The sequence below is a fragment of the Ipomoea nil genome, unplaced genomic scaffold (assembly GCF_001879475.1).
Source record: "Ipomoea nil cultivar Tokyo-kokei standard unplaced genomic scaffold, Asagao_1.1 scaffold3043, whole genome shotgun sequence".
Classification (NCBI taxonomy): domain Eukaryota; kingdom Viridiplantae; phylum Streptophyta; class Magnoliopsida; order Solanales; family Convolvulaceae; genus Ipomoea; species Ipomoea nil.
This window is the reverse complement of record NW_017619471.1, coordinates 1,958,720-1,980,210: the sequence shown is the minus strand read 5'-3', so window position 1 is coordinate 1,980,210 and position 21,491 is coordinate 1,958,720. Positions and strand designations below refer to the sequence as shown.

The following is a 21,491-nucleotide window of genomic DNA, read 5'->3' as shown; positions in this document are numbered from 1 at the left end:
TTTCTTTTCTTTTTTTTTTTTTGTGGTTAAAAGTAAAGGAAAATTAAAAATGGAAAGGAAATATTTCAATAATAATATTTTACATCATCAAATAGTAAAGACATATTTTAAAAAATAGTAAAGATAAATTAAAAATGGAAAGAAAATATTTCATTAATAATATTCTACTAAAATTAGGTAAAAATATCACTACATCTATATTCTAATTGACTAATTCTGCAAATGAATCTAATATTACTATTTCACTGAAAATATACAAGAAAATGAATATTAATAATTGACTGCAAATAAAAAATAATCTATAATTGACTAGAAAAATGGCAAGATCATTGCATTTTAATTAAAAATGGAATGAAATTTAAAAATTAGAGGAAAATATTCCAATATTACAGATTGACTTCATACATCAATTCCCAGGCTCACTAATAAAGTCACATTTGAAAGACATACGAGGAAGGTTCATTGTTCATTCTTGCAAGCATTTTTTCAGGTGAGGCAAGAGTGTCTGGAGTGGTATTCGTCTACAATTAAGAATTTAGTAATTAGGAGTTTTGGATTTACTTCATCATCATTATTATTAAAAAATCAAACGGTATTTGATTCGATTCAGTTTTTAACGTGACATATAAACACATTTACAATTATATTTCATACAACTTCATCCTCATTAATTAAGGTGCAAATTAATTTCCATTCATAATTTCGCAGCACTTTTATGTACATGGATTACAAGAATGTACCAACGTCCAACCTCAATCCATATATATGATGAAAAGATGGAATTAGTTGATATTGAACTTGTTCAGGTCGGTCAAAATGGAGTCCGCCGCGACGCTGTAAACCGTCACCTGCTTACCCGATGTCTTTACATATTGGTCCTCAACCCCGACGGTTCCAAGCTTTTCCATACACCATCTGACGCCGTCGATGGAGGTCATAAGCGATAAGCTAGCGTCTTCGCTGGCGCCCATCTCGGACAACGCCGCGGGGTGTTTAAGGATGTTGGCGGCCATCCTGAGTTGCAAGGCCGTGCTGTCCAAGAGCCTTGCGCACTCGGCATACGCCGTCTTCACGGCAGGACTCCTCGCGACCTTGTTCGCCGCGTACTTGCGCATCCCCTCCGCGTTGGCCAATCCCGACTCGGCGATTGCGGCGGCCATCGACTCTTGAGATGATGCCGACGCGACTAGGGGCTCTTTCGAGAGGTGGTTGATGCAGAACTCGTGGTCGAAGGTATTGTTGCAGGCTCTTTGGATGAGGGTGAGGTTTAAAGGAGAGGCTGTGGATGGTGAAACCATCGAGAGGAAACATAAAAGAGTGCCAATATTCATAAGGGAAACCATAACATTATTTGTTAAAGAACCCATGTTATTGGGGAATAGATTGATTGGCAAGAAAGGGTACAAATATATTATTAAAGAGTGTGCCCTTCCAAGCTAGATAATGTTTCCTCGACGTTGGCTTGACGAAAATGGAGTTGAGCAATGCATTATATAGATGGTCTTGGAGGGTATTGGGATAGAGATTACAACAACAATTTATGATTGGACGATTATTTAGGGATTATGTGTCATTCCCCGCTTAAATAGCAATACAATCTGATATGATCGTTAAATGGTTAATGCCAATGGCTAATATAAGGTTGAGGATTACTTGAGCTTGCTTGCCTTTAAACACATTATTTTTTATACGGTTCTAATTGTTTTGTATGATTATGAAACTTGAAAAGTTAGTATATAAAATAATGTACTTTCAATACTCAAATAATGTTTAAGATTGCTCCACTGGCCTGGAGATTTAAGATTGCTCTATATCCAAAGTCAAGGATCGAACCTTTGTCTACACAAACTTAGCTCAATGATTCAGTGCACAATATTTGGGAGAAGGATCGAATCCTTGATATGATGCACGTCAATCTATAGCTATCAATCACTCTTATCCTAATCCTAAATAAGCTAAGCAACAAGTTTAGGGTTTATATTTTCTAATCCTAAGAAGCAAAGACATTAACGCTGTTAAATTTATTAATTTTTTTGGGTTAAATATCAGTTACCATATAAGTACTTTATAGAGTTAATACATGCTTTGGTCCCTCAACTATACACATTTACTTAATTTTATTCTTAACTTTAAAAGTTACTTATTTTGGTCATTTGACTATTGATTTTGTACCTAATTTGGTTCCCTCCGTTTAAGACATCCGAAATCTAAAAATTTTTAAAGGCATTTTCGTCATTTTCAACTTAAGATCTCAATTTGAGCATGAATAAATGGATTTAAGCCCTAAGATTGGTCCCAATTCGCAGTTCGCCTCCTCATCCTACTTTAATTTGAGGAGGATAATTGTAAATTGGGATCGATCTTAGGGCTTCAGTCCCTTTATTCATGTTCAAATTGGGATCTTAATTTGAAAAGGATGAAAATACCCTCAATAATTTCATATTTCGGTATGTCTTAGGTAGAGAGGTGACCGGCGTGATGAATTTTGGTACTAAAACAATAATCGTGGATGAAAATTGATAGGAATTAAACATGTGCACCAAAACTGTCATTATCATCATCATCATCCAAACAAAACGAGATACAAAATAAAATTAAAATTAAAAAAATAATAAGAAGAAGAAGAAGAAGAATAAGACAAAAAGAAGCTACGGGCTCCCCTTTGTAAATGATGTTTGATCATTTTGATCTCACATTGAAAATGTTTGGAAAAGGAGCTCTTGAGCTCCTCTATATAAGAGGAGCAATGCTATTTTTTGAGTACTATTGACACGTCAAATTTTGTTGTGAAAGCGTGTCCACCTAGCAAGGTAGACACGGTTCTAAAATTGCTCATAATTATATATATAGTTCAAAAATTATGAATATATAGTTCTAAAATTATGAACATAGTGTTGTGAACATAATTATGAACATATAGTTATGTAATTATGAATATAGAGACTCAATAATTGTGAATATGAAGTTTAAAAATTATGAATATATAGCTTTATAATTATGAACATATAGTGTTAAGTGTACAAATGATACACGTAAAAAATCCTTGATATAAATTGGCTAATTTAATTATTAAAGGGTTAAAATTATTTAATGTGAAATACTTTATGTTATACGCTTGGACCATCTCATATTTATGCTGCTCCACAGGTTTGAAATATTGAGCTATTATTATTTAACATGGAATTAATTATTATGGTCATGGTATATTTCAAGTGAGCAGCGCCTGGAGCAAAATACATGATTATATGGTTTATTATGGCACTCAATGGGTTTATGGAATCAAAGCTATAATTAAGGAGTTTATATTATTTTTGAGTGGCTTTGGTAATTCTCAAGTGAGTAGATGACTACTTCAAATCAAATGTGTATGGTTGTGGTTTATCGAAATGAAAGGGGTGCTAATATTAAGGATCAAAGTGATGGGTTAAAACAGCTATAAAAGCAAGCCTCTCCAAAGAGGAAAGTTGTTATTTTTGTGAACTGCTATGTTGAGTGAAATCTACACAAGTGCTATTTAAATTAATCAGTTAAATTATATTATTATTATTATTGTAGTTCAATTCTGGTCTGCACAGACAGTACCTGGTACAGCTGAAGTTTCGCTTGAAGATTGCTATGGCATGCACGCTTCAGTCCTGAATAGGTGTTAGGAAGGGTTGTAGTGGTAAAGGCTGAGGGTCATTTGTACTTACCTCTTGTAATACTCCTTGGTGAAGCGCTCCGAACTGCGTGATCAATCTCTGAGTACTTGTTTTATTTTTATGCTTTTATATTTTGTTATTTATGTTCATTAAATAACCTAATTAATTGATAATGCAATATCTCTTCTAAAAACAAGTAGAACATTAAAGGTGTAATTGAATTCAAGATTCACGGCACATTTTCATATAGTTTAGTAATTATGAACATAGAGTTTTGTAATTGTGAATATAGAGTTCAATAATTATGAATATGAAGTTCAAAGATTCTGAATATTTAGCTTTATAATTATGAACATATAGTTCAGTAATTATGAACATAGAACTGTGTCCACCTTGTAAAGTGGACACGGTTTCACAGCATAACTATTCGATTCACCGTGTTACATGTAGTATCTGATCATATAGACTTTCTCAACCTATTGAAGCTCAACGTTTTAAAAGGCTCTTATTTAAGAAACCTTATTTTAATGACTTCTTATTTTAGTTTTTTTTTTTTTTAATTTATTAGGGTGTTTGGCTAAGATTAACCCAAAATGTATATGTGTTGTTTTAGTTTTTAGCAGTTTGGAGCAAATTGCTAAGTTATTAAATAATATTTTTGATGTTTTGATTAAATATAAAATCTAAAACAAGCGAATTTTTTAAAATTTTGGAGAACTCTCCAAATAATCAAATTACAATAACAACAACAACAATAACAACAACAACAACAACAATAATAATAATAATAATAATAATAATAATAATAATAATAATGGAAAATTGCATTTTTCGTCCCTAAGTTATAGGGTAATTGTAGAATTCGTCCCTGAGTGTTGGTCATGCTCAATTTTCATCCCTAAGTTATCATTTGTGTTGCACTTTTCGTCCCTGAGTTATAGAGTAATTGTAGAATTTGTCCCCGAGTGTTGTTTATGCTCACTTTGCGTCCCTAAGTTATCATTTGCGTTGCACTTTTCGTCCCTGAGTTATACTAAAATTGCAATTTTCGTCCCTAATCACTACTACATAAATGGTATACTACGTCACTTAATAGACGGATGTTTTTTAAATAACCACCATCTTATATATTCTGTTATACTACGTCATTTAATAGACAACGGGTTTTTAAATAACCGCCATATATAACTTAATTAATTTTTTTTTACGTCATACACTTTAAATAACCACCGGCGGTTTTTTTACACATACACGACAGTTTTCGAAGTGTCGCGCGTGTAAGTGACTGCCGTTGTAAATATACACTTTCTACAACGGTTTTGGAAATCGTCGTGTCTGTTAACTATATACGGTAGTTAAAAAACTGTCGTGTATGTCAACTATATAGGTAGTTATTTAAACAACCGTCGTCTATTAAGTGACGTAGTATAAGTGTATAACACAATATATTAGACAACGGTTATTTAAAAAGTGACGTAGTATACCATTTATGTAGCAGTGATTATGGGCAAAATTTGCAATTTTAGTATAACTCAGGGACGAAAAGTGCAATGTCAATGATAACTTAGGGACGGAAAGTGAACATGACCAACACTTAGGGACGAATCCTACAATTACCTTATAACTCAGGGCCGAAAAGAGCAACGCCAATGATAACTTAGGGACAAAAAGTGAGCATGACCAACACTTAGGGACGAATTCTACAATTACCCTATAACTTAGGGATGAAAAGTGCAATTTTCTCCTTTAATAATAATAATAATAATAATAATAATAATAATAATAATAATAATAATAATAATAATAATAATAATAATAATAATAACAATAACAATAACAATAACAATAACAATAACAATAACAATAATAATAATAATAATAATAATAATAATAATCCAAACAAAACTATATACAAAATAAAATTTAAATTAAAAAAAAAAAAAAAAAAAAAAAAAAAAAAAGAAAGAAAGAAGAGGGGTACTCCTTTTGTAAATGATGTGAGATCATTTTGATCACACATTGAAAATGTTTGAAAAGAGAGAGCTTATCTATATAAGAGGAGCAAAACTCCTCTTACAAACATAATTACTTGCACATCAATGTGGACAAGTATTGAGAAGTCAAAAGGTTTTTATTTAAGAAGCTTTAGAGTTTCTTCTTATTTTAGTTTTTATTAATTTATTATTTATTTATTTATTTATTTATTATTAGTGGGGGTTTGGATAGATTAACCCAAAATGTATGTGTTGTTTTAGTTTTTAGCAGTTTGGAGCAAATTGCTAAGTTATTAAATAATATTTTGATTTTTTGATTAAATATAAAATATTAAACAAACGAATTTCTTAAAATTTTTGTGAATTTGCCAAATAATCAAATTACAACAACACAACAACAACAACAACATCAATAATAATAATAATAATAATAATAATAATAATAATAATAATAATAATAATAATAATAATAATAATAATAATAATAATAATAATAATAATAATAATAATAATAATAATAATAATAATAATAATCCCAACAAAACTATATACAAAATAAAATAAAATTTTTTTAAAAAAAATAAGAAGAAGACAAAAGGGAGTCACGGACTCCCTTTGTAAATGATGTGGATCATTTTGATCTCACATTGAAAATGTTTGGAAAGAGGAGCAATGCTCCTCTTACAAACATAATTGTTTGCCCATCAATGTAAGTAAGTAACCTGGAGGGTGTGGTTGAGTACGTGTAAGGGAGTCATCCATCATTAACCAAAGGTCAAGGATTTGATCCTTGAATTTGGGAATGGAGCAGCCTTAAATCTCTAAGCCAGTTGTCCCACCCAAAAGGCGAGGGGATTAGTCACTGTGTCCGACGGTGGAAACCCTGGGTTTATTAAAAAAAATATGAGAAAGTATTGAGAAGTCCAAAGTCTCTTCTTCCCCTTATTCTTTTTTTTTTTTCTTTTTTTTTTTGTGGTTAGAAGTAAAGGAAAATTAAAAATGGAAAGGAAATATTTCAATAACAATATTTTACATCATCAAATAGTAAAGACATATTTTAAAAAATAGTAAAGATAAATTAAAAATTGAACGAAAATATTTCATTAATAATATTCTACATCATCAAATTAAAATGGAACAAAAATTAGGTAAAAATATCACTGCATCTATATTCTAATTGACTAATTGATTGGAAATAAAAAAGGTTAATTGACTGCAAATGAATCTAATATTACTAATTGACTGAAAATTTAAAAGAAAATGAATATTAATAATTGACTGCAAATAAAAAATGATCTATAATTGACTAAAAAATGGCAAGATCATTGCATTTTTATTAAAAATGGAATTGAAATTAAAAATTGGAGAAAAATATTCCAATAATAATATTCTACATTATCAATAGTAAATGCATATTTTAAACTATAGTAAAGGTAAATTAAAAATGGAACGGAAATATTTCAATAATAATATCTACGTCATCAATTAAAAACGGAACGAAAGTTAGGTAAAAGTATCACTGCATTTGATATTCTAATTGACTAATTGACTGAAAATATAAAAGGATAACTAATTGAGTGATATTCTACCTGTTAGCTCTAGACGAAGATGAACAAGATTGTGTTGTCACTACCAATGTCGTCTACAAGAGGTTTCAATAATGTGTAAATATAATCGATGATATTAAATTTTTTTTTAAATTAAAAAATTGCTATATATCTATACAAAAATATATATATCTTCCATACAAATGAATAAGGATAGCAATTCATAGAGAACGAGCACATTTGCCTAATGTATGAAAATACTATAGGACCACATCCGTACATCTAGACATTAACTATTAATTTGAGCAATTATTTGCACAAATTCAAGCAATTCAATGATAACATCAAAATATATAAACGATTCACAAATCATATCTTTAATTGCACTATATGTAAGATATATTAAATATAATATATTTAATATAATATATATTAAATATAATATAATATAATATCTAAAAACATAATAAGTGTGAATGAAAGTTATGTCCCTAATTTATGTCCGTTTTTTCTGTTAAATTTTTTTTGTACATTATGCTATAAAGGTTGTACATTACAATATTTTGGACAAACATACCCCTACCGTTATAACTCCCGTTATCTTTTCCACTATTGTTACCTTGCACATGCATCCACCATATATTTTCTTATCTTCTTCATTAATAATAATATATACACATTAAATATTTGAGTTATATGTTAATTATTTCATAAATATAAATATCAAATTTATAAAAAAAAAAAAGGTTTACATTATTATTATTATTATTATTATTTAGAATAATTTAAATATTTAAAATCTAAATAAATTCAAAATTTTAATATAATGTATTAATATTGGGCACCTATTTTTTGCGCATCGCGCATAAAGATACTAGTATCTATAATATATATTAAATATATATTGAGAAGAGAGAGAGAGAGAGAGTAATAGATAAGTAATTTGATTGATGAATTAAGATGCTTGAATACACAGACTATTTATACTAAATGAAAAGAACTCAAATGCTAAAATTAAGGAACATTAAGCCATGTACTGCTCCCATTATTTCCACATAATGTTGCATCCATCCCATGTAATGCTCCCATTTGCTTTCTAACAAACTAACTCTTCTTACTTGGTTTTACATAATAATAATAATAATAATAATAATAATAATAATAATAATAATAATATTATTATTATTATTATTATTATTATTATTATTATTATTATTATTATTATTATTATTATTATTATTATTATTATTATTATTATTACATTGCCTCCTTTAAACCAAGTTGGATATATTGGTCATCCCAATTTCCTTCTTCAATTTAAGAAATGTCTCTGTTTTCACGGTTTCGTAAAAATATCTGCAACTTGACATTCACTCGAACAATACTCAATGTTGATTTGCTTTTCAGCAACCAACTCTCTGATTTTGTGATACTTGATATCAATGTGCTTGCTACGACCATGAAAAACTGGATTTTTGGACAACGAAATTGCTGACTTGTTGTCACAAAAAATAGTTGTAGGTGCTTCCCCGAGCTCGTGTTGTAAGAACTCCAAAATTCTCCTCAACCAAACTGCTTGAGTAGCACAGTTTGCTGCTACAATATATTCTGCTTCTGCTGTTGAAAGTGCTACAATCTGTTGCTTCTTTGAAGACCAAGAAAATATGGTTGAACCAAGATAGAAGGCATATCCTGATGTGCTTTTTCTGGTCTCAACATCTCCAGCTGAATCACTGTCTGTGTACCCAGCAAGTTCCACAGCTTCATTAGTAGAGTAAAAAAGTCCATCATTACTCGTACCTTTGACATATCTCAGAATTTGCTTTGCTGCAGCCCAATGTGATTCTTTTGGTTCCTCCATGAATCTGCTAAGTATTTCAACTCCAAAAGAGATATCCAGCCTTGTTGCCACCAGATACCTCAAACTTCCAATTAAGCTTTTATAAGCTATAACATTCACATTCTTACCACACTCATCTTTGGACACCTTTAACTTTTCAGCTAACGGCGTTGAAACTGGTTTGGAGTTTTCTATTTTGAACTTTTTCAAAATATCAGCAACATACTTCTTCTGTGAACTAAAGATTCCACCATCCATCTGAACAACCTCAATGCCAAGAAAGTAAGTCATAAGGCCCATATCAGTCATTTCAAACCTCTTAATGAGTGCCTCCCTGAATTCTGAGATTAGCTTCAAGTTGTTTCCAGTAAAAACCAGATCATCAACATACAGACAAATTATCACAATATCACCAGAATCCGTGCATTTGACATACAAAGTGAGCTCATGAGGACATCTCATAAAACCACTTTCAACAAAATATGAGTCAATGCAACCATACCACACCCTAGGCGCTTGTTTTAAGTCATACAAGGCTTTTCTCAACCTGTACACTTTATTTCTCCCCTTTCTTCAGAAATCCTGCAGGTTGCTCAACATATATTTCTTCTTCAAGAAAATCATTCAAAAAAGCAGGCTTGACATTCATTTGATGTAATTTCCAATCATTTTGAGCAGCAAGAGAAATAATCATTCGAACTGTATCAAGTCTACTTACTGGAGCAAAAACCTCAAAATAATCAATACTTGGTTTCTGCTTGTAACCTTTTGCTACTAACCGTGCCTTAAAACGGTCAATTTCTCCATTTGACTTGTACTTCGTTATGTAAACCCACTTCACTCCAATTGGCTTCTTTCCAGGGGGTAAATCTGTTAACTCCCAGGTACTATTTTTTTCAATGGCACGTATCTCCTCATCCATCGACTTAAGCCAATGAGTTTCTGTAGCAGCCTCCTCAAAAGATAAAGGATCACAATCTGCAAAGAGAGCAAATTGAATAATCTCTTCATCAGACATGTCATTATCATGACCCAAAACATAATCTTGCAAGCGAGCTGGTAAGTGGCGCTCGCGTTGTGATCGTCGAACTAATGACTTTGGCTGTGAAGGAGACTGGACAGTATCTGGAATCGGTTGCTCATCAACAATATTTTCAACAACAGGAATAACAACTGAACTTTTATCTTTAGCTAACCAATCCCAGGCACCATATTCATGAAAAGTGACATCACGACTTATAACAACCTTTTTAGTTTCAGGATTGTATAGTTTATAAGCCTTTGAAGCGTCACTATAACCAATGAATATGCACTTCTCACCTTTATCATCCAACTTCTTTCTCAATGGATCTGGCACATGTGCATATGCTAAACATCCAAAGACCTTGAGAGCTCTAATAGAGGGTTTCTTCCCAGTCCAAGCTTTCTCAGGTGTCTTATCACGAACACTCTTAGTAGGACACCTATTCAACACATAGACAGCACAAGTAACAGCTTCTGCCCAAAAAGGCTTAGGCAGATTCTTAGATTTCAACATTCACCTTACCATATCCATGATAGACCTATTCTTCCTCTCAGCCACTCCATTTTGTTGTGGAGTGTATCTAGTTGTCATTTGGTGCTGAATACCCTTTTCTTTCAGAAAATTATCACAAGCAATATATTCTGTACCTCTATCAGTTCTCAAGATTTTAATTTCATAATCACTCTGCTTTTCAACAAAAGCCTTAAATTGTTTGAAAATATCACATGCTTCAGACTTTTGCTTCAGAAAGTAAACCCATGTTTTCCTACTGAAATCATCAATGAAAGTAATAAAGTACTTACAACCTCCATGTGAGGGAACCTCTAACGAACACATATCCGAATGAATAATCTCCAACTATTTTGTGGCTCTTCTTGACTTGCCCACAAGGAAGGGATCTCTATGCTTCTTCCCAATCACACAAATCTCACATATACGATCAGGGACATTCACAACAGGTAAATCAGAAACAAGTTCCTTTCTCGCAAGATAGTGTAATCCAGAGAAATAGAAATGCCCAAATCACATATGCCATAACCAATTTTCATCACAAACTTCAGAATTAAAGCAAGCAAGGAGAGTATGCTTAATTTTCAAAGGAAATAGTCGATTTTGAGACATATTTACCTTTGCAATCAAAACTTCTTTAGCATCTGCAATGGTACAACACCCCTGAGCAATATCTATCTTATATCCCTTTTCTAACAACTGTCCCATACTCAACAAATTTTGGTGTAGTTCGGAAACATTGAACACATCGGATATAAAATTGTGAGTACCATCCTTCAACTGAATAGAGATTTTACCTTTTCCCAAAGTGGGCACCTTTGACTTATTGCCAAATGTCACTTCAGACTGAATTGATTCATCTAGTTCGGAAAATAATTCTTTCTTCCCACACATATGGTTACTACACCCAGTATCCAAGAACCATATGTTCTTATCAGCAGAAAAACTACCGCTGGCCAAAAGAAAGGTTTCAGAATTCTCACTAGACTTTTCAGCAGTATTTTTAGCAATGTTTACTTCATTTCCATGATTGTTGTCCTCATTATACCAACAATCTGCAATCTTGTGCCCATACTTGCCACAATTGTAGCAATGAAATAGAAATTTACCTTGTTTGGTATTACCTCCACCTCTTCCTTGGTTGGAGTTACCACGTCCTCCTCCTTGGTTGAAGTTACCACGACCTCTTCCACCAGAACCTCCTCTTCCTCTTCCACGACATCTACTAGATCCTCCACCTCTTTGATTAGTGCCAGTCACATTAAGGGTGACTTGACTCTTCAAAGCTTCTTCAGCTAGTGGTTCCGATTTTGACGCAATTTTGTCAATATGACTTTCTACTATACCTTTCACCTCTGCATTTTGATAAGAGCTCAGTTTTGTGTGACTCTGTGATCGAAGTCACCACATGGTCATACTTTGACGCAATTTTGTCAATATGACTTTCTACTATGCCTTTCAGCTCTGCATTTTGATAAGAGCTCAGTTTTGTGTGACTCTGTGATCGAAGCCACCACATGGTCATACTTCATCGGCATAGTCCGAAGAACTTTTTCAACCACTGCACCATCTTCAATCGTATCTCCGTATAACCTCATCTGATTCACCATATCAATAAGACGAGTGAAATACGCGTCTACTGTTTCTGTAGAGGTCATCTCACAATTATCGTAAAACCTTCTCAACGACTGCAACTTAGAAGTGACTTGCCCGATCGACACTTTGCTCGAAACCTTTAAGATGTCCCAAGCTTGTTTTGCTGTTTGAGCACGAGCTAATTGCCCAAAAATGGAGTAATGAACACCTTAGTGAATCTGACCCAAAGCCAACTGATCTCGTCGTGTTTGGGCTGCATCAGCTCCTTCGGGTAGACCGGGATCAACAAAGCTCCAAAGATTTTAAGCTTTCAAATGTGTGGACATCATAATTTGCCAATAATTGTAATCGAGTTTCCGGTCTAATTTGGGACCCGACCATACAATATTGAAATTTGTAGCTATTTCACTACGGAAAATATCTCTTGCTCTAATATAATATAATATATCTACAATATATATTAAATATATATTGGGAAGAGAGAGAGAGAGAGGAATAGATAAGTAATTTGATTGATGGATCTTGTAGCCATATTTGACTGCTCCCATTATTTCCACAGCTTTCTAACAAACTAACTCTTCTTACTTGGTTTCACATAATAATAATAATAATAATAATATTATTATTATAACATTACTATATAATATTTAATGTTCTAATTTAAATAATTATATATCGATTCATATATTCTTAATATATTACAACAAATCCACTCCGTGCATCGCACGGGTGGAAATACTAGTTGAAGAAAAGGAAAAAAGGGTGTGAGAGAGTAAGGGAGTGAGGGGAAAGAGGATTTACCGGCAACCTCCTAATCAGCATAAACTTTTTAACCTGCTAAAAATATCAATTGCACTTTTTTTTTTTTAAAGATTTATAGATCAATTTGAAGTTTTTTCGAGTCCAATGACCTATTTGTACCTTTTTCCCAAAAAAATTGTAAAAAACCCAGTTAAGATCCTACATATTGACTTCATACATCAATTCCCAGGCTCACCAATAAAGTCACATTTGAAAGACATACGAGGAAGGTTCATTGTTCATTTTTGCAAGCATATTTGAAGGCGAGGCAAGAGTGTCGGAGTGAACAAGCGGTATTCGTCTACAATTAAGAATTTAGTAATTAGGAGTTTGGATTTACTTCATCATCATTATTATTGTTAAAAAATTAAACGGTATTTGGTTCGATTCAGTTTTTAACGTGACATATAAACACATTTAAAATTATATTTCATAGAACTTCATCCTCATTAATTAAGGAGCAAATTAATTTCCATTCATAATTTCACAGCACTTTTATGTACATGGATTACAAGAATGTACCAACGTCCAACCTCAATCCATATATATGATGAAAAGATGGAATTAGTTGATATTGAACTTGTTCAGGTCGGTCAAAATGGAGTCCGCCGCAACGCTGTAAACCGTCACCTGCTTACCCGATGTCTTTACATATTGGTCCTCAACCCCGACGGTTCCAAGCTTTTCCATACACCATCTGACGCCGTCGATGGAGGTCATAAGCGATAAGCTAGCGTCTTCGCTGGCGCCCATCTCGGACAACGCCGCGGGGTGTTTAAGGATGTTGGCGGCCATCCTGAGTTGCAAGGCCGTGCTGTCCAAGAGCCTTGCGCACTCGGCATACGCCGTCTTCACGGCAGGACTCCTCGCGACCTTGTTCGCCGCGTACTTGCGCATCCCCTCCGCGTTGGCCAATCCCGACTCGGCGATTGCGGCGGCCATCGACTCTTGAGATGATGCCGACGCGACTAGGGGCTCTTTCGAGAGGTGGTTGATGCAGAACTCGTGGTCGAAGGTATTGTTGCAGGCTCTTTGGATGAGGGTGAGGTTTAAAGGAGAGGCTGTGGATGGTGAAACCATCGAGAGGAAACATAAAAGAGTGCCAATATTCATAAGGGAAACCATAACATTATTTGTTAAAGAACCCATGTTATTGGGGAATAGATTGATTGGCAAGAAAGGGTACAAATATATTATTAAAGAGTGTGCCCTTCCAAGCTAGATAATGTTTCCTCGACGTTGGCTTGACGAAAATGGAGTTGAGCAATGCATTATATAGATGGTCTTGGAGGGTATTGGGATAGAGATTACAACAACAATTTATGATTGGACGATTATTTAGGGATTATGTGTCATTCCCCGCTTAAATAGCAATACAATCTGATATGATCGTTAAATGGTTAATGCCAATGGCTAATATAAGGTTGAGGATTACTTGCTTTGGTCCCTCAACTATACGCATTTACTTAATTTTATTTTTAACTTTAAAAGTTACCTATTTTGGTCATTTGACTATTGATTTTGTACCTAATTTAGTTCTCCCGTTAGAAAATCATTAAATGTCTATTAAATTCAAGGATAATTTTGAATTATTTCAATGCTTAAGGGATCATTTTGCATATTACTTCAATAGTCGAGGGACTAATTTCGAAAGTAAATCTTTTGAGAAATTTTTTTTATGTCAATATTTTGCATTATTAATTTTTGAACTATAGTAAAAGAATCACAATATGATCAAACACTAATTGTGTGTCTATTTGACACTTTCTGTTTCATTTCCAAGATTTTTACTTTTCACTTAGATGAAGATGAAAATATGTGTTGTTTCATCAAAATTATAGTCCATTGTTCACAAGTTTTAATAGTATAGCATTCTCAAGTTTTAATATCAAAATCTGAAGTTATAACTTAGTGTGTTCAATTTGACCAATTAACATACATTTATTGAACAATTTTAAGCCATACAATATAAAATATTCACAAAAATACCATAGGATGGTTTTGGTTAGTTGATAGTCTAGTTTGAAACAACACATATTTTCATGTAAGTGAAAATCTTGAAAATAAAGAGAGTATAAAATAGACACACAATTAACCCAACACAGTCTAGTTTGATCATGGTGTAATTCCTTTTCTACATTTCAAAAATTGAAAAGGAAAAAATTTCATATAAAAAAATTACAAAAGAGTTAATTCTTAAATTGGTCCCTCGACTATTGAAAGAATGTAGGAAATAATCCCTCAACAATTAAAATTCTCATTTTACCCTCAAATTTAATTGTCATTTAAAGTTTTCCAAACGGGGGATCAAATTGCGTGCAAAATCAATAGTCAAATGACCAAAATAGGTAACTTTTACACTCAAGGACAAAATTAATTAAATGTGCATAGTTAAGGGACCAAATCAGGTATTAACGTACTCTAAAACTAATTAATAATAATTAGAGCAAGTATCAATTTTAGTCCCACGAGTATTAGCAAAATGACAGTTTTGGACCACATGTTTAATTCCTACCAATTTTCGTCCACAACTATTATTTTAGTGTCAAAAATCATCATGCTGGTAACCCCTCCGTTTAAGACATCTGAAATCTAAAAATTGTTAAAGGTATTTTCGTCATTTTCAACTTAAGATCTCAATTTGAGCATGAATAAAAGGATTTAAGCCCTAAGATCGGTCCTAATTTGCAGTTCGCCTCATCATCCTACCTTAATTTGAGGAGGATAATTGCAAATTAGGATCGATCTTAGGGATTCAGTCCCTTTATTCATGTTCAAATTGGGATCTAAATTTGAAAATGATGAAAATACCCTTAATAATTTCATATTTCATTATGTCTTAGACAAAGGGATGACCGGCGTGATAAATTTTGACACTAAAACAATAGTCGTGGATAACAATTAATAGGAATTAAACATGTGCACCAAAACTGTCATTTTGCTAATACTCGTGGGACCAAAATTGGTATTTACTCTAATAATTATATCTTCAATCAGAATACATGTAGCAATATGAATCCAATGCGTCCCTATTTTTTTTTATTAAATTATTTTCAACTTATGCAAGATGGATCTTGTCCATGATATAATTTACAAAAACTAACCATCCAATCGTTATACAATGGACCATGGTTCACACTGCACTATGGACCCCAATTCATATGTTTGTGTTTTGTGTTATATGTGACTTTTTGTGTTTTGTGTTATGCAATTCTTTGTATCTTATGAGTATGAATTCTGTATCTGGAACAAATTAATAATTGTGTCTTATGTTATGAATTTCTATGTCTTGTTATGAAATTTTGTACCTATGAACACAAATTATGTACATAAATTAGATTTAAAAATAAGTAAATATATAACATGTGTATGTGTCTTGTGTTATGATTTTTTCTTGTGTTATAAAATTCTGTATCTTACGAATATGAATTATGTACCTCGTCTTTTGAATCCAGCTGGGTCTATAATGATATGTTGTGTCTTGTGTTGTACTCCATCTGTCTCATTTTATTTATCCTACTTACTATTCATTGGTCAAACCAACTATTTCTTCTTTGCTTATTTCTATTAGCATTTTCTTATAATTTTTAAATTTAAATTTTTGTGTTTAATAGTTGATGAGGTGTGAACCCCGTGGGCTCGGGGCCCAAGAACAAGAAGAGAAGCCCAAGAAGAAAAGGGATCGAGCTCAGAGGAAGAGAGGACCAAAAATAGATACGGGCCAAACCGATGAGTCGACTCGACTCAGAAGTCGGCGCGAGCGTGAGGCCGGCATGAGTAGAAGGTCGGCCTAAACTAGCCGTTAACCCATATTAATCTCCTAATTATTACCCCTCAATTCCTAACCACCCAATTATTATTATTATTATCCATAACCCCCACATGAACTCCTACTTACTACCCAATTAAGCTATCATTATCACTCATAAAGCCTACTAATTACCCCCCAACGGCTATAATCTTAAGGCCTATGGTAGCTATAAAAAGGGATGAGCACAAGGAAAAGGGCATCTCATTCATCTAGACATGGGAGGACTCTCCCAAGCACTATTCTCCCACTTAATATTCTTTCCCCCATATATAGAAAAGCATATCACTCTCCCACAACCACTCTCCACTCATCTAAGCAGGAAGACCACATGAAGAAGACTCCATATGAGAAGACTCTACCACTCTTCCACGCATGAAGAAGACTCCCTCTCAATGTACAAAGTATAGTAGCTCTATCTCTACACAATATCACATACACAAAATAGCTCTACAATATGTACAAAGACACCTACGAAATACATAGTGAATTTAGGCTTGGCACCGCCCAAAAAGGTCCGTGGTTTTCAACTTTCGATTTTCACGTAAAAATCATTAAGTCATACTTCTTGTATTTTAGTAGCATTATTATGAAAGGTCAATCCACCAACTACGGTTGCGTTGGACCTCCCTGGGCCCAAAAACCCAAAAACTAACAATTGTACTTTTAATGTAGTTTCTAAATATATAAATTTTACATACTAATTCTAAACTTGATATTATGAAAATTTAAATTGTAAATAACTTTAATCAAACCTCATTAACCGAACTCGACACATAAAATGGGACGGAGGGAGTAATTTTTTGTATTTTGTGTTAAGAAATTATGTACCGTACAAATATCAATTCAATATCTTATTGTTTCAGGCCATACTCTATAATGTTATGTAAACTCTGATCCATAATATAAATTTCCCTAACCATCAACGCCTGCTAAAAAAGTTCAATTTTACTTCTCACTGTCTTAGTTTGTATAATTGAAAATCTTCAAAGGGGGATGCTTGAAGATTTATGTCACGTGGAATGCGTACTCATTTTACGTTATCAATTATGTATAATTTATCATTGTTATGGCTTTTATTGACTATATTCCATGTTACATAATTGTAATTTTGCATATTTTCAGTGTAAGAATATTGATTTAGTTTCTAACGACTGTAATACTGGACTGACTGACTCAGAAATTTAATTGACTAGTCATCCAGATAGAAAGCAGATAAATTTAAAGCGGAAGACTAAGGCGGAAAGTAAATCAACACATATGTTTGTTTACCCAGTTCGATACAATGTGTATCTACATCTGGGGGACGATCACCGAGGCGTCAAATCTACTAAATCATAATCCAATATACAAAGGTAGAGAAACAACAATCTCACCCAAGTGCCTCACACAAGGTCAGTACCCAGTCTACAAAGGTTTAGTGGATTGTTGAAGTCGGAGAGCCACGCATGCAGAAGTCCAATGAAATCCCTTCAATTGGAGAGCTAACTCTGATGCAGTCCGCTTCAATGACGCAGTCCCATGTTGTTCCCACAACTGAGTGATCTTCGCGTCCTATCGTTTAAGCAACGTTGATACTTCTCAAGTTCTTCTTCATAATCACCAAGAACTTATTGGCTTGAGAAGAGACATGACAATCAGAGATGTGTATTTCTGTTTAGCATGGAGTGTTTCGGCTTCAATCAACGCAACCCTAATTCTTGAACGAATGAGGATATATATACTTCCTTAGTATGAACACTCTTAAAAAATAGCTTTGATTGTAGATGGTAGGACTTTTTGTGAAGAAGAAAATCTTTAAGATTCGGTCCATACCTTTCACACTGATCCGCTGATATTCTTTCCAAAAATGCCATCACAAAACCGCGTCCAGCTTTTTAGAAACACTTTCCTTTATCAGATCTTCAGTGGTAGTGCGTCTGTTGATTATACTGATCAGTTAGTCTTCTATAAGAACAAACAGACACCAAGCTAAACCCTATCTTAATTTGCCATAATAATATTGTCAATTATACATTGGGGTTTTTAAAATAAAACACTAACAATAATAGTGAGTAATTAATTAATTAATTGATAATAATAATATTTAATTATATAAATAAATATATCAAGTAGTTTGTAACTCAATGATATATGTAGCTCTTTTAAATAGAATGTCACATATTCAAACAACTTTTGTACTTCAATAGGTTAAGAAAAATATATATAGAGAGATACTTACATTACAATAAAGTGAGTAATACTAAAAAAAAAATTATATTAACAATTATAAATAAAATTAATTAATACGAACAATTTTATCATTTAAGAGAACATCTTTGGCGGCGGCATTATAATTTTTTTTTATTAAAAAAAAAAAAAAAACCCACTGACCACCACTCTGACCAGTGACCACCATCTTATCAAATTCTCACATAGCAGGTCCCATGAGCAACTACCTATCACTTTCCTACTATGATGACTACCATTACACTTTCTATATTTTATTCTCCTCTTCCGGTCAACAGCCCACCGGATACGATTTTCTTCCGCGTGTACCAGAACCAAGATGCCCAGACTGCAGTAAATGATGCCGATAAATATATATATACAAGAAGAACCCCACTCTGACCAGTGACCACCATCTTATCAAATTCTCACATGTCTATATGATGACAACCATTTCACTTTCTACGGAGTGCTTTGTATTCTCCTCTTCCGGTCAGCCGCCCACCGGATACGAATTTCTTCCGCCTACCAGGCCCAGACTGCAGCTAATGACGCCGATAAATACAGGGCTGATGCTGCGGCCATTAGCACCACTATCCAATTTCCGCTCTGTAATTTGCTTCAATTCGTCCACCTACCCAACAACTCCCACTTCCATCCATAATATAATCTGCCCAGTGATGGAGAACAACGGCGGCGTTTACTACTCCCACAATCTGCCCACAGTGATGGTGACCAACGACGACGGAGTGGACGCTCCTGGGTTGAGAGCTCTGGTTAGCGTCCTCGTCTCCACTAATCGCTTCAACGTCCTCGTTTGCGCTCCCGACTCCGAGAAATCGGCGGTTAGTCACAGTATTACCTGGCGTCACGCAATTCAGGCCAAAAGAGTTCACGACATTGCCGGAGCCACCGCGTTTGCAGTTGCCGGAACTCCGGCAGATTGTGCCTCTCTGGGTATCTCTAAAGCTCTGTTTTCTTCAGTCCCTGATTTGGTGATAAGCGGTATTAATATGGGCAGCAACTGTGGCTATCACATTGTCTACTCCGGAACCGTTGCTGCTGCCCGAGAGGCTTTCGTCAATGGCGTTCCCTCTGTCTCTCTATCATATGACTGGGTTCATGGAAAGAGCAATCTTCATGACTTCACACTAGCCGCTCAGGCTTTTGTACCCATCATTACTGCTATATTGGGTGATATCAAGAATCAAACTTATCCCCTTAATTGTTTTCTCAATGTTACTGTGCCAACCGATGTTGTGAACCACAAGGGTTATCGCCTCACTAAGCAAGGCAAAAGTTTCATCAGAACAGGGTGGAAGCAAGTTACTTGTGAAGCAGAAGGAGGGAAGATGTTATCAACTATGACTATGGACATGACTCCAACACAAACTGCACAACAAAGTGTTGTTAGCACTCAGGAGGATCAGTTTCTATTCACTAGAGAAGTGAGATCACTTTCCCTTAATTACCTTTCTTTTTTTCACTATATCGTTACTTTTCTTCAGTTTTCATAACATATCGTCTAAATTGTTTCCTTTCATTCTAACAGGTTAGAGCAAAACAAGTAGATCAAGATGGAACAGATTATTCTTCCCTTCAAGAAGGATATGTAAGTAATGTTTGTTTATTTGATATTTATGTTTGCATTGCTATTTAATTTGTTGGAGTCTTATGATTAACATATGGCTTTTTTTTTTTTTTTTTTTTTTTTTTTTTTAAATTTTATATAGATAACTGTTACTCCCATCAGTGCTTTGTTCAATGCTGACATAGATGGTGTAACATTCTTCAACAAATGGTTGCCTTCTTTGGATGAACACTCAAATTTTGCTTGCAAGCTTCAAGCTTCTCTACAAAAAGAAGGGGAGGCACATCATTTGGATTCCACTTCAGAATTGTTGTGCTAGTTCCACAATAGTCACAAGCTCATGTATTTGATTAGGCTGGAAAAATTATTCTTTAATATATATTTTAATCGATACCAATAGATTCATGCATTTAATTAATTAGTTGCAAGTTGCAACACGTTAATATGTTAGCTTCTAATTATATTGTTTTTGGTGTTGCTTAAATTTGTAGCATGTTGTAATTTCATTTTGTTGGGAAAATGTAATTATAATTTGTGGAAAATAATATGAGTGATACAAAGTATTATTATTATTATTTTTTTTAAAGTACCGGCGTATATTGATATAAAAAATGTAAGTCTGTACATGGTGACCCTAAAGTGACCACCCCTCAAAAAGCATATGAACAAACTTAGAGCCTCTCACACGGCTCTAAGCATCTCACATCACCAAGGGCATTCGGCTTATCCTATATATGGCCATTCGGCCTATCCTATATATGGCCATTCGGCCTACACAAAAGGTCAAAAGGTGACCATTCTAAGCCAAGCTAGCCACGAAGTTAGTCATGTCATGCCAAGGCCTTAAAAGGCTCAAACTTATTAAAGAGAAGCTCTCCAAGATGTTTCTAAATGATCTCCTCTCCACCATACATTCTCAAAGCCATAGCCA

General features: G+C 33.7%; 1 protein-coding gene across 1 annotated transcript; it reads left to right on the top strand.

Annotated features, from left to right (window-relative positions):
• The first annotated feature begins 19,296 nt into the window (after positions 1–19,296).
• Positions 19,297–21,061, top strand: LOC109163763 (5'-nucleotidase SurE-like). Its single transcript, XM_019312469.1, has 4 exons — positions 19,297–19,311; positions 19,502–20,417; positions 20,522–20,581; positions 20,703–21,061. Coding segments are annotated over exons 1-4 (1,155 nt in total). The 5' UTR covers positions 19,297–19,309; the 3' UTR covers positions 20,880–21,061.
• Positions 21,062–21,491: the final 430 nt, after the last annotated feature.

Bases quoted from the DNA above. Each gene is read 5' to 3' on its own strand.
- LOC109163763 (XM_019312469.1), top strand. The intron at 20,418-20,521 runs GTGAGATCACTT...TCATTCTAACAG, and splicing joins AGTTTCTATTCACTAGAGAA to GTTAGAGCAAAACAAGTAGA. The intron at 20,582-20,702 runs GTAAGTAATGTT...AATTTTATATAG, and splicing joins CTTCCCTTCAAGAAGGATAT to ATAACTGTTACTCCCATCAG.